Source organism: Lates calcarifer, linkage group LG8 (assembly GCF_001640805.2).
Source record: "Lates calcarifer isolate ASB-BC8 linkage group LG8, TLL_Latcal_v3, whole genome shotgun sequence".
In the NCBI taxonomy this organism is placed as follows: Eukaryota; Metazoa; Chordata; class Actinopteri; family Centropomidae; genus Lates; species Lates calcarifer.
In genome coordinates, this window is record NC_066840.1 from 15,566,990 (window position 1) to 15,582,137 (window position 15,148).

At 41.0% G+C, this 15,148-nt stretch overlaps 1 protein-coding gene across 7 annotated transcripts in view; it reads left to right on the forward strand.

The window, feature by feature from the left end:
* atp11c (ATPase phospholipid transporting 11C) overlaps positions 1–14,976 on the forward strand; it is a 39,894-nt gene extending 24,918 nt beyond the window's left edge. Inside the window, exons 10-31 of one of the 7 annotated variants that reach the window (XM_018660253.2) lie at positions 53–134; positions 220–370; positions 1,084–1,281; positions 2,216–2,386; positions 2,817–3,028; positions 3,231–3,302; positions 3,391–3,464; positions 3,573–3,676; positions 3,764–3,945; positions 4,557–4,823; positions 4,917–5,094; positions 5,189–5,291; positions 5,393–5,538; positions 5,865–5,924; positions 6,709–6,836; positions 7,386–7,521; positions 7,630–7,695; positions 7,826–7,929; positions 8,057–8,213; positions 9,523–9,613; positions 11,784–11,815; positions 12,099–14,976. In XM_018660253.2, coding sequence (XP_018515769.1) covers positions 53–134; positions 220–370; positions 1,084–1,281; positions 2,216–2,386; positions 2,817–3,028; positions 3,231–3,302; positions 3,391–3,464; positions 3,573–3,676; positions 3,764–3,945; positions 4,557–4,823; positions 4,917–5,094; positions 5,189–5,291; positions 5,393–5,538; positions 5,865–5,924; positions 6,709–6,836; positions 7,386–7,521; positions 7,630–7,695; positions 7,826–7,929; positions 8,057–8,213; positions 9,523–9,612 — 2,681 coding nt within the window. In that variant the 3' untranslated portion in view covers position 9,613; positions 11,784–11,815; positions 12,099–14,976. Of the gene's footprint in view, positions 1–52; positions 135–219; positions 371–1,083; positions 1,282–2,215; positions 2,387–2,816; positions 3,029–3,230; positions 3,303–3,390; positions 3,465–3,572; positions 3,677–3,763; positions 3,946–4,556; positions 4,824–4,916; positions 5,095–5,188; positions 5,292–5,392; positions 5,539–5,864; positions 5,925–6,708; positions 6,837–7,385; positions 7,522–7,629; positions 7,696–7,825; positions 7,930–8,056; positions 8,214–9,522; positions 9,614–10,480; positions 10,590–11,783; positions 11,816–12,098 lie in introns of all 7 variants that reach the window. The other 6 variants (XM_018660252.2, XM_051072458.1, XM_051072457.1 and 3 more) reach the window with 6 other exon arrangements.
* Positions 14,977–15,148: the final 172 nt, after the last annotated feature.

Genomic DNA, 15,148 nt, shown 5'->3' on the forward strand with positions numbered 1-15,148 from the left:
GCTCAGTATTTAATAAGCTAATCCCTCTTCTTTTCTCTCTTTCTTTCTCAAGGTGTTGCAGTTTACACTGGCATGGAGACAAAGATGGCTCTCAACTACCAGGGCAAGTCTCAGAAACGCTCTGCTGTGGAGAAGTATGTTTAGAAGAGAAGGTGTAAAGCAGTTTAAAATATGTGATATACCTTTGGTCCTCACTAATTTGATGTCTTGTATTTTCAGGTCTATCAATGCCTTCCTTCTTGTTTACCTTTGCATATTGGTGAGCAAGGCCCTAGTATGCACTACCCTTAAATACGTGTGGCAGAGCAAACCCGGACAGGATGAGCCTTGGTACAATGAGAAAACCCAGAGGGAGAAGGACACCAATCTGGTGAGCGCATATTTTAACAACCTGCCTGTCCTTGTTGTCCAAACAATGAACAGTGAGTGTCTTGACAGGCACTGCAACAGCCCAAACCAAGTGCCAGTATAGGGTACTCAGTCAAAAAATATTTCTTATTTTAACCATCTTGGTGTTATTTTCAGTACCATATATCATCTACTGAGATGCATTTGGAAGTGAAATAAGTGGAGTAATACATGTCTGCAGCTTCAAGGGGATTACCCCTGCTGTGAGAAGAATAGCTAATGGGTCTTGCTAGCATTGCATCAGTATATTATCATGTGTATAAAATGGTAAATACTTACCCTCTGGTGGCTTGTAGTTGTAACTTCTGGGGGCACAGCTCCATCCATATATAAATAAAGGGTTTTACAAGGCCTAACCTCTTTTGATCAACACTAGTAAAACTCTTCTCAGTAAAATGGCCACTGCCTATATTGTGATATGGTCCATTTCATTGGCTGTTAACCTTGTGCCCTAGCCCTCAATGAACTGTGAACATGATGATACAATATTGTGATTACATCATGTTTTTGTATTAGTTGTTTAGATGATCTAGGATAACCAATTTCCAACTGAGGCACTTAGTAATGTATTACACAGATTATTGAGTAATCAATCAGTGCTGAGTCCTCAGTGGAATGAAATAGATTATAAGATTCACATTAAAATATGTGCCTCTGTTCTTCTTTTTCCAACAGTACATAAAGATGTTCACTGATTTCCTGTCCTTTATGGTGCTTTTCAACTTCATCATTCCGGTGTCCATGTATGTGACGGTAGAGATGCAGAAGTTTCTGGGATCCTTTTTCATCACATGGGACAAGGATTTCTTTGACCCTGAAATCAAGGAGGGGGCACTGGTCAACACTTCAGACCTCAATGAGGAGCTGGGACAGGTCAGGCAGATGGACATATTTAAATGAAATGACATTTAAATGGCACTGGAACTGGTTTCTGTATTTCCTGTAATTCTTTTAATTAATCCTCCAGTCAATGAAAATCCTGAATAATGACAAAAAAGAACAAAATGTCCTGAAGCAGGAAAGTTATTAAAAGGGGCATTTCACTAATTTTAGTTTGTGGACACTACTGTATAATGTCCTCTGTGGCTCTAGAAAGCTGAGAAAAGAACCCTGATGATTTTACTAAAAATGAGTTAAAATGTATGCCTTTTTCTAAACCTTGTCCATAAATATTGTGCATTGTGTTATTTATAGACAAACAACTGACACTGTCTATTTCTGACTTTGGGGCAGTGTTAAACTGGGTGTGACACAGTAGGAGTGCCAGACACCTACAAAGTGTGTAGGGAGAACTCTACTGCTATATGTCATACTTGCAGAAAACACATTAAGATGTAATAAAAAATATTTGTACATGTGAATCATTCAAAATTAACAGGCTTTCCTTAATACATGAAAAAAAGCTAGTTTTCATTCTGTTTGTTAGTTAGGTAGTCATTTGCAAAAAAAAAAAAAAAAAAAAAAAAAAAACACTTATAGGGAAAACTGACATAAGATGTCAAAAAATGTGGCATCCACTATAATCTTAAAATATGAGCTGCTTACAATAACACCAGATTGGCTGTGCTGTCGTGACTTCTGTTTTTTATGGCACTTCTAACTCAGACAGCGCTGCCATAGATCAGTCACACTTGGTTAGCAAGATGATTACTTCAATTAAAGTTGATGCTTCGTTAAACTGATTAATGCACTGTAATTTTCTCTGGGAGTAATTGCCTAATCTTATTGTTGGAACCTGTTAAATGGGCAGCTGAATTTTTATGGGTTTGGAAGAATCTGTCATGTATTTTTATCTCATTGCCTGCAGGTGGAGTATGTCTTCACGGACAAGACAGGCACCCTCACTCAGAATAACATGGAATTCATCGAGTGCTGCATTGACGGCTTCCAGTACAAGTACCGCGACGCAAGCTCAGAGCTGGACGGATTCTGCGTCACAGATGGACCTGTGAACAAACTACAGCAGAAAGCTGGCAGGGTGGGTGTTGTGGTGTCCCTCCATCTGTTGTAAAAGTCATGCAAGCAGCAACATATGGTCATTACATAGCTGGCTGCTCAGAAAGACCCTTCATAGGTCACCCACATATGGTCTCCTTGACATGTCAACATATGCACTCAACATGGAGGAGGAGTGAAGTGGTTGTGTGCTCTTGACATGAGCACCTGATAACACTTCACAGACTGTTGCACTTCAACATGTATGATGATAAGAAGTCAATTTATTCAAATGGTTGTAAATCCAAGGCTTTATCTAAACTCCAGCTACTGTATATGATCCCACATGTGGCTGTAAATGGATTTATTTTTAAGTACAATAGAAATTAATTAAAATTTGCACACATTCATTCATGCATTCATTCAGTATTTTATTTTACTGTTTTAAGTTATGTTTATGTTGTGTTTATTAGGAGAGGGAAGAGCTGTTTCTGCGTGCCCTCTGTCTGTGCCACACAGTCCAGGTAAAGGAGTCTACAGAGCAGAGTCAAGGCCAAGGGGACGGACTGACAGACCAGGTGGATGGCTTAGGGGTGGATGGAGAGGTGGTGCCTCCACCGGAGGAGCAGAGAGGCTTTATAGCCTCTTCACCTGATGAGGTTGCTTTGGTCAAGGGTGCCATGAGGTAAGAGATGGGCTGTTACGACTGAAGTGAGTTGAAATGACATTGTAATGGTTGTACAAAGAACACACATGTTAATTGAATATGAATATAACAGAGAGTATTTTGAAAATCCTTGTTAGGTATATGTTTCATTCCAACATTCATTCATACAGCACATGAGTGCATAAATGGCTCATTTATGATGATTTGTCTCCATCTGCAGGTATGGCTTCACATTTCTAGGCCTTGAAAGTAAAACCATGAAAATTCTCAACAGGAACAATGATGTTGAAATGTAAGTCTGTTATTACATAGACAAGTTATATTTTTCCATTTCAATACACTACAGCTTTTATTTTAATTCCATTTTGTACTTCCCAAAGGTATGAACTCCTTCACGTGTTGAACTTTGACCCAGTGAGAAGGCGAATGAGTGTAATAGTCAGATCCAGATCAGGTGAGCGCGAGATTACTGTCAGCTTTATTGCATGGGCTGTGATTTAGTGCCAGTCCTCAGCCCTCACCACACTGTGTGTTTATGTGTCTGTATGTTTATTGTCCCCAGGTGATACACTGCTCTTCTGTAAGGGAGCGGACTCCTCCATCTTCCCCCGTGTCAGACAGGAAGAGGTCGAAAGGATACGCATGCATGTGGAGCGTAATGCAACAGTGCGTGACATAAGCAAATTGCCTCTGCAAATCTAATTTTAAAGCACATACTGTATGTTGTAACACTGTATGTGTTTGATTGTTCAGGAGGGCTATCGGACACTGTGCGTGGCCTACAAACATCTCAGTGCAGAGGAGTATGCCCAGGCAGATAAAGGATTGAGGGAAGCAAGACTGGCTCTGCAGGACAGAGAAGAGAAGCTCATGGCTGTTTACAACCAAGTGGAGACTGGCATGAGTCTGATAGGAGCTACTGCCGTTGAAGATCGGTGGGTGCTCACATAGCATACAGTAACCATACAGTTCTCAGAGTACGCCTTAAAGTCTCAGAATACGCCTTAAATTAATAAGAAAGACCAAATGTTTGCATAAGCCAGCAATGAACAACATGTGAACTTCCTGTCCTGACTCACTGTTCTTAAAATAGATCATTGTGTCTCTGTTTTCTGTTCACTGCTTTGTTGTGTTGCTGTAATGAATTAATTCATCCGCTATAATCTTTATCTACTGTTTATGCAACCTCAACACTTCCTGCAGCTGCCGTGCATCAGGGGCCTTTCTGTACACTTTTCCTGCTTCATGCCCTTTGTTATATGTCACCAGATTCCTGGTAGTGTTTTGTTCTGTATGACACTGCATATCTTATTTCAGCTGAGGTGACAGCCAAGTCCCTTTCTTTCCCTTGGGTATTCTTATGCAAGAACCTGTGTGTTTCTCAATTAGGACTACATTTCCCTCAGGCCCCCTCTGCCACCTGTCCAAGAGAAGGCAGTGTCATCATGCTTTAGACATGTGCACTAGAAAAAACAACCACCTGTCTTAGAATTACTGTAACAACCTTTCACCTGTCTCATTTCATTGTATTCTTCTTATTCCCCAGGCTCCAGGAGGAGGCAGCAGAGACCATGGAAGCTCTGCAAGGGGCAGGCATTAAAATATGGGTCCTAACAGGGGACAAGATGGAGACAGCCAAATCCACCTGCTATGCTTGTAGGTTGTTCCAGAGAAATACGGAGCTGCTGGAGCTAACGGTGCGCACTCTGGAGGATGGAGGGAGGAGGCGTGAGGAGCGACTGCATGAGCTCTTGATCGAATATCACAAGAAAGCTGTGCAGGACGCACCACCAGTTAAGGCAGGCGTCACCAGGTTGGTAGCTAGATGCGAAGATTTGCTCCTATTTAACCTCACAAAATCTAACTAAAGATTAAACTTGAACCTATTTCTCTGCTCGTGTTGCAGGAGCTGGTCTTCGGCAAACCAAGACTACGGTTTCATAATAGATGGAGCCACCCTGTCGATGGTGCTCAACACCTCCTCCGAATCCAACTCAAGTCGATACAAGAACCTGTTCCTGCAGATTTGTCAAAACTGCACCACTGTGCTCTGCTGCCGCATGGCTCCTCTACAAAAGGCACAGGTGAGAACAATCAGTTAAAATATGTAAAATATTTATTTTTTAAAGAACTGAAATGATGATATTCACAGTGCATACTTTCTTGCTCCATCTATAGATAGTCAAAATGGTAAAGAACTCTAAAGGCAGCCCCATCACTCTGTCCATTGGAGATGGTGCCAATGACGTCAGCATGATTTTGGAAGCTCATGTTGGAATTGGTAAGAAAACTCATTCTAAGACTGACTAACAGATCTCTGAAGGAGGGAAAGGTGACATTTTGGTAAAGGTAGTGTTTAATTATTTGTTCTTGGTGTTTCAGGCATTAAAGGCAAAGAGGGTCGACAAGCAGTGAGGAACAGTGATTATGCCATCCCCAAACTTAAGCACCTCAAGAAACTTTTGTTGGCTCATGGGCATCTCTACTATGTTCGCATTGCACACCTGGTGCAGTATTTCTTCTACAAGGTAGGAGGAACAGATGCTTCAGTCACATCAACTTTTTATCAGGCTTCAGGCTAAGAACTTGTTTTGGGTTTCAGCAAAGCCTGCATTTCCCAAACACACCCACACACTCGCTTGACTTGAGGATTATGCGGTGAACAGACAAAGATTTGACAGAATCAGTCTTCTTAACAAGTTAAACAGATTTTTAGGTTCACCTCAGGTTAATGTTTTTTTTTTATTTTTGTGCCTACATCATAAGCACATGGGAACTGAGGAATACATGTGATGTCTTTTGATGTTTTTATCCATCAGTGTGAGCCTGTTCTTTTCCTCTGTTTTCCCTGCAGAACCTTTGCTTCATCTTACCTCAGTTTTTGTACCAGTTCTTCTGCGGCTATTCCCAGCAAGTGAGTATGTCCTGAGGCCCTTTGAGGTTCAAAGATGTTCTGAACATGAAAGGAGGCAGTGTCCCTTGAATCCACATGTCCTCGTCCTCCTGAATGCCAGACTCTTTCCCTCAGATTGCCCCTCCCTCACTGCCCCTGGGGTGTTTGAGCTCTGACTGATATGTTTATATACTGACTTGAACTACGTAGCACTGTTAAAATAATACAGACATGTGTTATGTCCTGCCACCATGGTATATTGTATGTGTATATTATGTAATCATGGCGGCGTGTGTTTGTAGTCACACTGTTACAAACAATACATTAACAATACGTTATATACATTCAGGTTTGGATGAGAGCACACTGACGAATTCACTTAATGAGAAATTAATTTATTTTTGAAAAACCTGTGCAGATGTAGAATATTTTATGGTACTATGTTCATGTGAAAACTGCTTCTGACATAGAAATATCCCTTTCTTAGTGCATTTCTCAACACAGATATTGTCCTTTTTAAGGTAATTGATTATGTTTTGGTATGTCTGTTTGTAAAAGGGCAAATATGTCATTCTCCCTCATGCCACATGGCCCCCCAGCTTAGATCTTTCATAAATGCATGAAAGATGTATATAAGCTTGCCTATATGGCATACTGTACATCTAAGTATGATGGTGTGTGTGAGTTTTGTCCTCTCCATAATATTAACCCCTGGTTGCCCATCCCTCCTCCTCCTCCTCCCCCTCCTCCTTCTCCTTACCAACTCCTCCCCCTTCACTCCCCCTCCTGCTCCCATACTCCCCAGCCCCTGTATGACGCGGCCTATCTGACGATGTACAACATCTGCTTCACCTCTATGCCCATCCTGGCTTACAGCCTCTTGGAGCAGCACATCTGCATTGAGATTCTGCTGGACAATGCTACCCTCTACAGGTAAACCTGGGAACTTTCACTTATCTGTTGTACACTTGATAATAAATGTATACGTGCTTGTTAAGTTGCTTTCTCTTAGTAAAGAGGACCATTCATATAAATTAAGCCCTTCCAATTTTATTTTGTTAGAAGAAATAATTCTATAAAAAATGGGGAAACAGAAATGCACCCAGGTATCCATTTCTGCTTCTTTAACACATTGAAGAAATAGGTGGGTCTGTCCCACATTAGCTAGTTGATTTTTATACTAATCTGGCATTTACTTTTTTGTCCTCCCTTTATATTTTCAAACCAGATATATGTCCTTGTATGCGGAACAGACAGAAATCGACTACAGTCACTTTACAAGTCACCTTAATATATGCGATGAAGCAGCTGAAGACTTAAACCTTGAAAGCACTAGTTTTAGTTTTCGTTTTTTTAGTTTAGGGGCAGGTATTCCTATTTCTCATTTACATATTTTATACTTCCCATTTTCATAGTTGAGATTATTTGCAAAGAGACTCAAAAACAAGTTTCTTCATCTTTCTTTTTCATGATTTTCTTTAGAGAGATTGCTAAGAATGCCATGTTACGGTGGGGACCCTTCCTCTACTGGACATTGTTGGGAGTCTTCCATGGCTTGCTCTTCTTCTTTGGTGTTCGGTACCTGTTCAGTAACCCAGCACTGCAGGACAATGGCCAGGTTTGTCCTATGATTTAATTCACTTTCTAAATGAGTGTGCTGTTAAAGTACTTGAGTAAGTGTTGTTCCCTCTAAGTACATCTGCTCATTTGTCTTATTTAAATCCAGGTTTTTGGGAACTGGTCATATGGAACAATTGTCTTCACTGTCCTTGTCTTCACTGTCACACTAAAGGTAAACTACTCCCTTGCTCATTTCTATAATCTTAAATTGCGTATCATTAGAGCAGCCATTTCACACTAGGGTTTGTCTTTCAAAACACTAACTTTCATGCACATTCATTGCTTTAACTCTGCTCTTCTAGCTTGCTCTGGACACACGGCACTGGACGTGGATCAACCACTTTGTAATCTGGGGATCCCTGGCTTTCTACGTGTTTTTCAGCTTCTTCTGGGGAGGAATAATATGGTTAGAAAACAAGTCAGGATGAAATAACCCTTACAGTCATTGTAGTTGACCTTTTTTATTTTTCATTTCTATGCAACCCCCGTGGTTTTTCCAGCCAGTGTAAACCAAAGCATCCTCTCTCCTGCAGGCCTTTCCTGAGGCAGCAGCGTTTGTACTTTGTGTTTGCCAACATGCTGAGCTCTGTGTCAGCCTGGCTGGTCATCATCCTGCTCATCCTGCTCAGCCTACTGCCAGAGATCCTGCTTGTGGTGTTCCGCAAGCCCCGCGGCCCCCACGCACGACAGGTAGAGCTGAAACACACATACACAGCCTGACACGCACATTTGAACTCTACTTCTCTCTCTCTCTCTCTCTCTCTCACTCACTCACTCACTCACTCACTCACTCACTCACTCACTCTCTCCCTCTGTCTCTTTTTCTTTATCTTTCCCTTCTGCCTTCTCTGTCTGTCCCAGATTTACGATACTCAAACTTTCCATATATTTGTTTTGATAATTAAGCCATTTGTTTTCTTAAGGGTTCAGTTGTAGTTAATGGAGCTCATCCATGATACATTTCAGCATGAAGCAAAATACATTGCGAGATATAGTTATGAGAGAGATTTAATCAAATCCTTCAAATATGATTGGATCACGTTAAAGTGGGCCAGTCTGTATCTATGGAGTGATGCTTTACTGTAGAGGACTGATGGCCTGCACTCACATTTCTCTCACCTGAATAAATTAGATTTCAATCACATTTTTTTCCATTCTTTTCTTTTCCTCTACTGTGACATGTGAGCCAACAGTTAAGTGCTACAAGATAATATGACAAGATGAGTCATCCAAAATAGTGAAAAGAGAGGGATTTTGATATTCAAACACTCAAATTGTTGTTTGTTTTGACACATATTTGGTGTGTACCAAGCGATAACAGAACTGTTAACACAGGGGCACATGATTATAGTTTGGTATTCAAAGTTCAAAAAGCTTTTTTTTTTTTTTTTTTTTTTTTCCTTGCCGGGACAGTTTAATTTAACCGCCGCTTCCTTTAGAAGACAACTTTCCCAGAAACATTTTGTCATTTCAATTAGCTCCCCATGAGGCTAATGTGTTTTCCAAGCAGCTGGAAATGTTTGGCGGTGTGCGTGTTCTGGGTACATTCCGCACTTGTTTTTTTAAAATTGTGTCTAGACTTGTCTTATACGGGAAAAGTAATAAACTAAACCAGTGTTTTTCAAATATTTTAGAGGAGTCATTAAGTTTTATACAATATGTCCTTATTACAATGCATATGTTATGTGTTTATTTTTGTTGTTGTTTTTTATTTTCCCTGTATGAGTGTATGTGTCAGTGGATAAGTAAATGTTTTGATATTGTTGAAAATGTGTGTTAAGTCTCGACATACTGTGGATTTTTCAGTCCACAAATTGAAATGACAGTTGTTAGAATACTGGCCATTATATTTTACAACATCCCCCTTAACCTATTTTTACACTTTTCCAACTTTGTTTTCCTAACTAGAACTCTCGCTTCAGCACTTTAACACGTTCCTCTTACTCTGTCTCACCCTCTTGTTTCTTCTCTCTTCCTCTCTGGACCTGCCTCCCTAAAGATGAAACATCGCCTTCCTTCCTCGGGGACATCTACTATCTTCATGTTGTCGCAGACCGCTAGCACTCACAGCTTCTCGTGGAGTGACTGAGGTCTCTTTTTCTTTCTGTCAGCTCTTATACTTAAGACTCTTCCTGCAGAGTTTCTGTGTCTGCCAGTCTTGCTTGTTTCCTACCTGTTGTGTCCTTCCTCTCCCACTGTTTGACTCCTTCCTTACCCTCTAAAGTAACTCGGGCCGGTGTTCTGTAGCTTTTTACAGTCCCCACTTGTTTGGATGGATTAGGTCAGATAATTCAGATTATAGATTATTACCTGAGGAATGACATCCTTGGAGGGCCCCATCTTTAAACCTTGACTTGAGTGCCTTTTCTTTAGATATATGTTTACTGGGGCAGTGTGTGCCCAAGTCTGCCAGCAGTGTGGAGTGGGACCAGGTGTCCATGCTGAAAACGTGCAGTCAGTCTTCCATCCTTGTCTGTCCAGTTGTTTTAGTCAGTGTCTCCTCCCAGCTGCCTGTGCTGCTCCAATGCCTGCTGCCTCCGCATGTCCAGTCAGGTGAATGCAGCACGTCAAAACACCAAAACTTACCTGCATGAGGCTCAAGTCAACAACCTCATCCTGGATCCTCACCACAATCCCTGCGGGCCACTGCATTTTGTCTGTGCGTGTGTGTGTGCGCGTGCGTGTTATATTGTGCATTCTTTGAAGATTTTTTTTTGCAAAGATACTAGCCCTGTATCAATCTGGACTAATTGATATACAGTCAAGGCGTCAGAGGATTATTTGTTGCAAGGAAGAGGTATCATCTGGACTGAATTTCATCATCCACCTGTCCAGTTTTGAAGTCTGTGTATCTATGTGTTTGTTCCCTGTTTATGTCTGTGTATGAGAGAGAGGAGGTGTGCATGTGTCTGTCAGCGTAGTGATTGTCATCGGTGTCTCTTACCTCACCCTTCTAGAAGAAGCGAGTTCAGTCGAGCGTGGGGGGTTGCCAGTCTCCCCGGTCTTCAGCCAGACCCCTGCTCATGAGAACCTTTTCAGATGAGTCCAATACTGCAATTTAAGCAGGTACCAGCCCACCTTCAGGCCATTTAAGCCAATCAAAGACTTGTACTCCCCCCACTACCCCCCCAACCAACCTCTCCAGCAGTTCTGGTCCCTAACTCTGAGTTTTAAAAAGAGAATCAAAGGGATAATGGCATACAGATCACATTCCATCAAGACCCAGTGTGTTCTTGTGTGTTGTGTAAGCTGCTATTGGCTGGCTGAAGAGTGTTTTGTGTCAATATTTTTAGTTCAAATATTGCATTTATTTAATGTGAATGCATTTCTAAGCCTAATGTTGCAAATTTACACCTTCCCTTTTTACAGACACATGCTCCTTTCAGCCTCCCTTTGAAGCCCAGCTTATATTACCTCCTGCATGTGCTTTTAAAAACCCAATTATGAATGTTTGTAATTTCAGTCCATCTCATTTTGGGACTAGTAATGCCTGAGTGTGTGTTGTCGGTGTCAGTTTGCTTGGGTTGACCTTGTGAAACAACAGAGCTGGTCTGTGATTATAACTCACCCCCAGTGTGACACTCATGTTCTGTTTGTAACGTGGTGGTTTTCTCTGCAGTCGTTTTCGTCCTGTGTGCAGATCCAAACCTGTGTGGTGATTGTTGTCCGCTTACTTTCTTGGCAAACAACGGATGCATTTGTGTGCTGAGCTTAGCTCACTGCATGATGTGGTGCTGCCTTAACCTCAGGCTGAATGCAGCTACATTACCTACAGGGGGCAGACAACAAAATAAATGGAAACACCAATACAAAATATTTAGAAAACTATCAGTTAAATATGGAAAACGTGTGAATACAGACAAAATTTCCAAAAATATTCCAGTAAATTAATCTTTTCTACCAGTTTTTTGTGAAATAAAATTAATGAAATAAAAATTACATACAAGTATTTTATTATGAAAAGAAGCAGGTTGACATAACAGTTCCTGATCAGTTAAGTTTTAAAAATAGATTGGATTATTACAATTTTGTGATTTATTATATATTTTGTCTGTATTTATTCATATTATGTCAGAATGTTTTTGATATTGTAGTAAATGTCCTTAGGTGTTTTCAATTTTTTGTCCACCCCCTGAATGTCATCCACAGTGTCCTCCCATCGCTGTTGACCAGGGTAACCGATATATGTTGCTTAACAGTAACACCAAGCTTTTTGCAGCAGCTTTCACTGTTTAACCTGCATTTCTGCTCTCCCTGTAGCTGTCAGAGGACGGCCTCCTACAAACATCCAGGTAAACCACAAAGAGACAAACCAAACCTTCTGTTCAATGTTCCTGCTAAGCTTCAACAGATCACTAGACCTGGATGAAATTGGGAGTATTTACTGTACTAATTTCTGCTTGTCTCTGGTGGCGGGAAAAGGTATAATTTTAGTAATGTACGGTGTTACGTGGCCAATCACTGCTTCTTTGATGATTTGGGGGTGATTTCAAGGTGTCTCGTCCTCTTCCTCTTGTTGGCACAAGCTTGTAATGAAATTGCCAAGTAAAATCAGTCTGCTTTTCGCTTTTCCAGATTGCAGCTGTCACACCACTGTCCTACAAGCACCTGAAGGAGCGTGACTAAAAGGCAGCAAGGACTCACAACAACGGTGGCATCAGCCACATTCAGGATCCCGTGCTAGTTGGGTCAAAGCAGATGTGAAAGGAAGAGAAAAAGAAGAAGAGGAGGAAAAAAAATCAGAAGAAAAAGGGAGATGATGCTCACTGGGGGGGAGGGATGAAAGGGGATTTAGCAGTCTTTTGACTTTTGTCTTTCTGCTCCATCCCTCTCTGCTCAATTCCAGTAGCTCCTATCCCCCCACGCATGCCTGCAGAGCAGTGCCCTGCATTATTTTTTAAAATATCTATTCAGATGACAGGCATGAGTTTTCTTTCTTTTACTTCTTCTTTTTTAATTTTAATATTAGCTTACAAATGAATGCATACACGGCTGCCTTGTCAGTAGCTCTATCCAACTGCTGTGTTTTAACAAGCAGTTGTAATATCCACTCCAGAATGGTTCACCTGCATGAAAGAAGGCTCGAGAGAACGCTTTACTCCACTGATGTTCAGTCACTGTTCTGCAAAGATTTTATGAAGACGTGATGATCCCATTCTCAGTGAATACACTTTAAAAGTTTATTCTACTTTACAATTTACAATGCTTTTCAACAGTTTTTTCTTTAAATGGTTATTATATGTTTGAGAAAACACACTCATCCACAGGTTTAAATCATTCAAAATGAAAAGTTACTGAATGTGATTTCAATCCAGCTCAGAGCTGCAAACCGACTGTTAGAACGGTTTTCTGGTTCATAGATTATGTAATGATTTGTTTCCAACAGTGAATCTACAGCCTCTATTCAGTACCAAGTTATAAGAGGAGTTAATGGAGACCATATTACCACTCAATCCAAAAGTGTGTGTGTGTGTGTGTATGCAAGACTGAGAGATAGATTAGAGATATGAAACATATGAAACACTGCTTGGAGCATGACCTAAATCTTCCAACCTCAAAGATAATTTAAGAGAGTCCAATTAAGATGAGAAAATTAATATATGTGATGTTCTGTATATAGCTTAGAGATGTATGAACGCATCTGCTCAAAGCCAAAAAGACGAAGGTAATGCGATGTGATTCTGTCCACACTCAAGTGTGACCTGAACGTGACAAATCGGTGTGCGTGCGTATGTGTGTGTCTGTGTGTTAACATAAGTACGTGCAACCTGTACTGGATGAGAGAAGCCAGAAATGCCTGTGTGTAATGACAACCGGGAATACTTGAACCTCATTGATGTAGTTCAGTCAGACATTTCCTGCACTATTAAGGAAGATTTCTTCTTTGCATAGGTGGTCACTAAAGGCACATGAATACATGCCTGAGCATACACACGCACATATCTGATAGGTGAGAATATTACACACGCACACGGTAATCACACACGTTGTACACATTAATGCACAAATGCACTAAAGCCTAAATGAGGTATTTATGTTCATCACCCATTATCTAGTTTGCATTATTTGTCTCAGTCAGGCTGAAATTTGAGTGTAAAGAAAATCAGCTCCAGACCTGCAGAGTCAACATAGTTAATGCTACTGTGGGGGTCCACGCTCCATGTCCCTCTGTTTTTGGTCAAATCTGCTGACTTACAGGATGAGAGAGCGGACTGTTTGGCCTTTTTTGTTACTTCCTTTAACTTCTTGTGTGTAGTGCTTCATACATTCCATGTAAACATGCCATGATTTCGAACACTTTAAGATACTGTTTTGGAATATTTTTTCTCTGTGTCTTTTTCCCCCCCTCACAAACATGTATTGTCTATTTGGCATATTTATTGTTTACTCACAAATGTTATATTTTTATTACATGAATCTTTTTTATTGTGAAGAGTGGTCAGCTTTGTGCCAGTTGAGTTAGCCTGTGTTACTTCAGCCCTGATGTGAGCCCGTGCCAATCTCATTTGATCGTCTTTGTCATGTATACAAAGACAGGCAGCCCCCCCAAACACACTCCCAACATCCCCAAATCGACCTCTGAAGCAACGCCACTCCTGTTGCCAGGTGATCTGACTCCTGGTTTAAACTGATGAGCACCTGTGTCACTAATTGTTTGTATTTTGTGTTACAGCCAACGGTTATAGAATCTGTCTGTATGGTGATTTTACTAGTTCACTGATCTCTACTGATCTCTACTTAAACATAAACTCCAGTACAAATACTTTTTAGTACTAGCCTTGTATTTCACCACACTTACTGTAGCCAGTCATATTTGATACAGTGCATCTGCAGAATAAGGTAAAATTGAGTTGTTCTTAACAAATGGAAAAATTTACACACCTTTCAGCGTCATTTTCTACTTAGACAGTCTGTTTTTCTGATGTTAGCATTGCGCAGGAGGCTGTTGATTACTCTGTGACATGTCACCTCCAGACTGCACTGTGCCGGAGACACTGGATGTTAAGAGGGACACGCTGAGAGGGGCTGCCTGCTTTGTTTTATGAAAAACCTTTAAGTGACATCAAAGATGCTATTTTCTTCAAATCTAATGTTTTGCCTGTCTAATGAAAAGTATAAAAGAATGGATTGTATTTTTAATGCAACCTTTTTCCAGCCACTTTTGTAAGAAAATCAAAATGTCCAAAAAAAAGCACGAGAGGCTCGGTGGTTGTGGACGCTGTCCCTGTCTGTGGGGAGGAGGGGTGGTGGTGGTGGTGGTGGTGGTGAAGGTAGACACCTTCAGGCACCTCAGCAGCCGCTGCGTCACACAGCAGAGACACCTCGCCACCTCCAGCCCTTTGGGTCTCCAGCCTCAACACTTCAAACCTCCAAGCTGAATGTACCTCTTTGAAACTAGTATATTCAAAACCTGAAGATTTTCTGTAATAAAGCAGAATGTTTTGAAGATAAACCAATGTCTTATAGTGCTTTGTTACACTGCTGATCATGTCAGCAGGCTCTGACTGATGTAAGGATGTGTGTGTGTGTGGGCGGGAGAGAGTGTGTGTATGTGCTAATGTGTGTGTTTGTGTGCATTTGACCACACTAAGCAGATGCTGTGCAGTAATGAGATGGCTGAGAGG